The 6,573-nt window shown below is 41.7% G+C and overlaps 1 protein-coding gene across 1 annotated transcript in view; it reads left to right on the forward strand.

The window, feature by feature from the left end:
* Positions 1–4,114, forward strand: part of FSHR (follicle stimulating hormone receptor) — a 211,743-nt gene extending 207,629 nt beyond the window's left edge. The window contains exon 11 of the mRNA XM_019516298.1: positions 1,279–4,114. Coding sequence (XP_019371843.1) covers positions 1,279–2,512 — 1,234 coding nt within the window. The 3' untranslated portion in view covers positions 2,513–4,114. The remainder of the gene's footprint in view (positions 1–1,278) is intronic.
* The last annotated feature ends 2,459 nt before the right edge of the window (positions 4,115–6,573 follow it).

Below are 6,573 nucleotides of genomic sequence, written 5' to 3' on the forward strand. Positions count from 1 at the left end.
GTGCGTGAGGTGGAGGTGAGCTGCAGGCTGGGGCTCTCTCTGCTCTGCTGCCTTTGCCCCAGGAGCTGTGCACTGGCCATGCCATGCATTCCTTGCCTGCCTGGTGGCAGAAGGCACAGCATGGCATTGCATGGCTCCTGGGGCAATGGCAGCAGGTCACAGAGCCCCAAGCCTGTAGCCCACCCCTGCCCCATGCACAAATCCAGGGGGCACATGTCCCCTGTGCCTCCCCCGGGGGTGCACGTACTGCTGGGCACTATGCCCCCTACCACACCTGAAGAAGCTGCCCATGGCTCTGTCCCATCAACCGCCCCAACCATGAAGCCCCATTCACCCCAGCCCCTGCCCCACTCCCTCACTGTAGGGTCCTCAATCTACCCACCCTGGTCATTCCCTCTGTCCATGCCCCTTCCTCTCCACAGCCTTACCTGCTGTGCAGTGTCTGTATGTGTGTCTGCCCCTCACTCTCAAGCCACAGCCCTGCTGGTGCCCCTCACGCCTGACTCACAGTACCCCACATCCTGCCAGGGCATGCAGGAACCTCCCTCCCCAGGCTCCAAACCCCACACATACCCACAGCCTCCCACACCTTCACAAATTCCCACACCCCCCACACACCCCCCAACCATACAATGTACTTACATAATTTTGCATAATTTGAGTTTTTCTGTGCATAATTTTGAGCTTTTAGCCATGCAATTAAAATCACAATTAAATGCATCTATTTTTTTAATCGTGCAACTAATCATGATTTTTTTTTATTATTTGACAACCCTAGTTTTTCTCCTTCAAATGTGATAATCCAGGTTTTTACCATGTTTTTCCATAGTGAACGGAAAACCTGGATCCCTGCTTATTATATCTGACTTCCTGTAATTTCTAGATGCAGTTCTGACAGAAGAATACAATGATTTATATTATTTGTTTATGTTACATGGGCAGCACTCCAAATTATGCCCCCCCGCAAATGCATGTCTGATTCAAATAAGTGGGACTTCTTGCAAAATAAAATCCTTCTAACTAGCAATGAGCTTCATGAACATTTGCAAGTCAAGCCTCAGGCTCATTTATTCTTTGTAATGTATTGTGTTTTCAGTATATTTAAATTTTTGTAAATGATCATTAGCTTGCATATTAATTTCAAGTCCTGAGTTGGGGTAAATAATCAGTTAACAACAGAGTCAGAGCTGTTAAAAGAAACCAAATGATTACTCTTATTTTTTGCATTACTCCTGCTGTGTGTCTTTCTTATTAACTATATTATTTTTTCCATTCCAGTTCTGAATTGCATCCAATATGTAATACATCTGGTGCCAAGCAAGACCTTGATGAGCAGCCTGTGGACAGGATACATAGAAGATCTGCAGCAGAAGATTACATTTCCAACTATGCCATAGGTTTTGACCTGCCAGAAAATGAGTTTGACTTTGACTATGGTTTATGTAATGAAGTAGTTCATGTCGCTTGCTCTCCTAAGCCGGATGCCTTCAATCCATGTGAAGATATTATGGGATACAATATTCTCAGGGTCCTGATATGGTTTATCAACATTCTAGCTATCACTGGGAATGTTGTTGTACTGGTTATTTTAATAAGCAGTCAATATAAACTTACTGTCCCTCGATTTCTAATGTGCAATCTTGCATTTGCAGACCTATGTATAGGCATCTATCTGCTGCTAATTGCATCTGTGGACATAAAGACCAAAAGCCAGTATTACAATTATGCCATAGATTGGCAAACTGGTGCAGGATGCAATGCTGCAGGGTTTTTCACGGTGTTTGCAAGTGAACTTTCTGTCTACACGCTAACTGTGATTACCCTGGAAAGATGGCACACAATTACCTATGCCATGCAACTGGATCGTAAGGTTCGCTTTCGACACGCTGCGGTGATTATGATTTTTGGATGGTTGTTCGCTTTCACTGTAGCCCTTCTTCCCATATTTGGAGTCAGCAGTTATATGAAAGTCAGCATCTGCCTGCCAATGGATATAGACATGCCCTTTTCTCAGGCATATGTCATATTCCTCCTAGTGCTGAATGTCCTTGCATTTGTGATCATTTGTGCCTGCTATATTCGCATATACTTCACAGTGAGAAACCGCAATGTCATCTCTTCAAACAGTGACACAAAAATTGCCAAGCGTATGGCCATCCTGATCTTCACTGATTTTTTGTGTATGGCACCAATATCTTTTTTTGCCATTTCAGCTTCCCTCAAGGTTCCTCTCATCACAGTGTCAAAATCCAAGATCCTTCTGGTTTTGTTCTATCCTATAAATTCATGTGCCAACCCTTTCCTGTATGCAATTTTCACAAAAACTTTCCGCAGAGATTTCTTCATTTTACTGAGCAAGTTTGGCTGCTGTGAAATGCAAGCCCAGATTTACAGAACAGAGACTTCCTCATCCATCCATAACTCCCACATGAGAAATGGCCATTATACCCCAGCTTCTAAAACTAATGATGGAACCATCTATTCACTGGTTCCTCTGAGCCAGTTGAACTGAAATAATTGAATGGATCTGGTTTTGTGGCAGCACGGTGATCATTTCAACTGTGAATTTGTGCAATGGCTTTAACATAACACGCAACCTTATGTTTGTATGAGCAAATGAAGTCTTTTTATTGTCTGCTGTATATTTTATTTTCATGAACTGCCATCGTAGATGGGACAGCAGCACCAGTCCTTGAAGGATGAAGAATTAAACTTCATATCACACTGTGTCCTTGCAGAATTATCTCAAGAATTCCATATGCAGTAGTAACTTCCCCTGTCCCCGCAGATGGAGATACTTACTTTGTTTCCTGAAGCTGTGCCAGGCCACTTACTGCATTGTGGTTGAACAATAAGTATTAGCTCTAAATGGTTGGGAGGGGGAAAAAAGCAAACAAAAGAAAAAATGTTTTATTGTAAAACAGTGAAGAATTTAAGGTCACAATAAATTTGAAGAATGAGTCATTAGCTTTCTTTCATTAGAGCTAACTACATCTTTAAGCTGACAATTTAGAAGGCCAAAATACAACTCTGATACCAGCACAGCCCTTTGGAAAATATTTCCAAAGCCCAGAATATTTCCATTTCTGCTCACCATAGTGGAAGGCTAAGGACATAGCTTAGGCTAAGGCTAAGGCAGGAAGTGTCTTAGCTTGAACAGAAGTGCCTATTAATGAAGTGTTTTGACTCGGTGATCTGTATGTAGTTACAACAATTGTTCTTGTGTCATAACATTGGCTTAAGCTTGTGATCTTGTTATTCTGAGCCAGAAAATTTTGACAAGTGACGGGATTCTTTAATCTTACCCTTAACCTTACAAGTACCAGTGTGGTAATTTTGGCAACCTCAGTGGAACGTGGAAGGAGCAATAAAGGTTACTGGAGGGAAGATATTGGAGGAGCACCAGCAAGCCAGGCTGTACACCTTGTGGTTTGAATGCTTGCTGCAGCTCTAGTATTTTTGAAAAATAGTTCTCTGAATAAAGAGTCAAGTTAGTTTTATAAGCTCAAAGGCTTTCTGTGCTTATGCCCCATTCACAGTATATGTAATGTGGTCAGTGGCACTGAACAGTCTAATGAGGGAGAGAGTGAATAACAAGCAAAGAAAGAAGCATCTAGAGGCAGAGCAAACAGACTTCATGGAGGGACTCAGGAAATGCTGAATTTCCAGACAAAAAACTTGCACAAGCAAGAATTCAATCTGTATATAGAACTGACCAGGGACAATAAAAATAAAAACTGAAAGTAAACTCTTCTATTATTTCTTTGGGAATAAAAGGACAAAAAGTAAACGCAACACTGTTGCCATGAATAATGCCCAGAACACTGGGGTAGTTAATAAAGTTGTTTGACAAGTACCATGATCCCAGGGAAAACTGGACTGTAGGGAGAGAGAATTTTTTAAACTAAAAGCAAGAGAAAAGGGAATAACTAGTTATGTTGCACTGCTGAAAACTCCGGTTTCACTATATAACTGTGGAGGCATTAAAGATACGCTAATTAGAGGCAGGAACATTTGTGAGACACAACTTGCATGAGGGACTGTTGAGAGGAACAGACTTAAACCCAGCAAGAACTGTCCCAGGAAATGATAAAACCAGTAACAGCTAGCAGTGAAAAACAATACATAAACTCAAGCTAAAACAACTTAGGAAGTGTGACATACGCAGACCAACCAAGAATTCAGTCATGATACGTATGTACTATGGAAAACCACACAAAAAACAAAAAGACCTGCCTATGGACAATGGGACACAGCTGTGGAAACATAACTGTTTTAGGTTTCAAGGTTGCAGCTATCCCAAAAAGAAAGAATGGCTATTGCATTAAGTAGTTGAGGATGTAGAAAGGAGAGAACAGTATCTGCAATGAGACTTGCACATCCAAAGACTCTCAGTGACCCTAAGTAGCAGAAGAAGGGTGCTGTGAATTCAGCTGCCATATTTGCAACTATTGGAACAGTGACCAGTTCAACTTCATGTGGCTCAAGGAGTCATCTGCAATGGAACACTAGCAACATGAGCAAGTAGCAGTAAGGGACTGGAGAAATGTTACTAAATGCTTTTGATATACAATTAAATCATTCTGAGGCCAGTAGACACATGCAGACTTCATCAGGAGCCCACAAATGCAGAGATCCATTATTTCTAGTTTTGACAGTGAAAAAAAGAACTGCAAGCCTACAAAGAAGAGGCCACATTATATACAAACAGTAATATCAGACAAATTATCACAATATCAGTAGTGGTAACAGCATTTCATGTAAATCCTCATTAACCAAAAACTACTTGCCAGAACACTACAAGGAGACACTACTCATCACTAATTATTGAGGCTATACTGTGATGTAAAGAATAAGTTCTGACATACTGAGCTGGTTGAGCCATTGAGCCACCTCACAACCTTTGCCACATCTTTTGCTTGGTACCATTGCATACAAATGTCTTTGACCCAACTAAACCAAGCACTCCCCAAACATCAAGACTGTGCTATTGACATTCTTATCCCAGAACCTACAGATCCCAAGTCAGAAGCAGAATATGCAACGTAGACAACCTGAGGCTGAGAAGCACTGAGGTCCCTGCAATTAATATCTGTTGACTTCAGTGGGACCCAGACAAACACTGAAAGAATGAGCACCATTGAGGACATCTCCAGACCTGAAAAAAAGGTGAAGGAAGCCCAGCAATTTATAGGGATGGATAATTATCTTTCAAAATCCTGCACGCACCAAGCAGAAGCCCATGTCCCCTTAGGACACTTGTCACATAATAATGCCAAATGGGGATGCTCAGAGACTAAATGATAGGCAGTTGAAAGAATAAAGTCAGTCATAAAGTGAGACAAGAGGCCTAAAATGTAACAGCCAGATAGAACAGCTAGAGCTTCAGCATGATGCCTTGGAGGAGACTTAAGAGCAGCACGGAGGCAAAAGTGAGAAACTGCAAGGCATTTTCTCATAGAGCCTTGGCAGATACAGATATGCTTGGGTAAAAAAGGACCTATCTACTTTGTTCTCAGGAAAAGGATAATTCCATCATATTACCGTTGAAAACAAGATTCAGCTAGATCATAAAGATCAAGAGATGGTAACCTATGTTCCCAAGACAGAATTTTCTTTAAAATGGACCAAGAGGTAATCTCAGTACTCTTTAAGAGATAGCATCATGAAACATATATGTTTCACACCCAAGGCACCCAAGATTAAATGAAAAATGTGTTGCTGCTGGTCATACATGAATACCATAGTATACAATATACAGACAATAGGAAACATTTCAGTGCAGTGGAATTCAAATGGTTTAATACCAAATGGAAATTTGATCACAGGCCTTCCTCTGGATACTCAGAGCAATGGGATAGGTAGACAGGAAGAAGCTGATGTCAAAGACTTGTAGGAAATTACATGAAATGAAAAATATAGACAATTATTACCCAGCAATGCTACATCATTGCAAGATACCCCTCACATTCCTCCTCCGGAGCAGCAGCTCCCAGCAAGGATGGGCCTAAGCATGGTCCTCCCATGCCCTCCAACAAGCTCCAAACCCAGAAGTTCACTGTTGTGGTCATTTCTGAGTGAGTGCAGGGGGTATGAGCCCAGAAAAGCTGCTCTGGAAAATGTCCAAAAAGGACCAATACCAAGATCCAAATGACTTAGAAAGAGTATCAGCTGTCAACTGGTCTGGTCAGGAGAAACAAAGTGTGTAAACATATCAGAGGACCAAACAGATACCATCCAACAAAATAAAGTCAATAATGTCCCCCAACAACCAGGATAATACAAACAAGAAATGAAAGACTGCTTTGAAAACCAACACACTTGAACAAGCCACCACAAGAACCTCACCTGGGGAACCTACATACTGGTAATTTCCAGGCCTGCTATGTCAGTACCCACTATCACAAACAACACAATAAGCAACAACAGTGACAATTATTCTTAAAGGGAAAGACGTAATTACCTGCATGGTACTTAAAAGAGGGAACACAGATTGCAAAGAAGCGATAGTCTAGAGGAGGCAACAGGAGGCCAGCCTCTATGTACACAGCTGGAACGCTAGCTAGCTGCAGT

The sequence above is a fragment of the Gavialis gangeticus genome, unplaced genomic scaffold (genome assembly GCF_001723915.1).
Source record: "Gavialis gangeticus isolate Ggan-Ray unplaced genomic scaffold, GavGan_comp1, whole genome shotgun sequence".
Lineage (NCBI taxonomy): Eukaryota > Metazoa > Chordata > Crocodylia > Gavialidae > Gavialis > Gavialis gangeticus.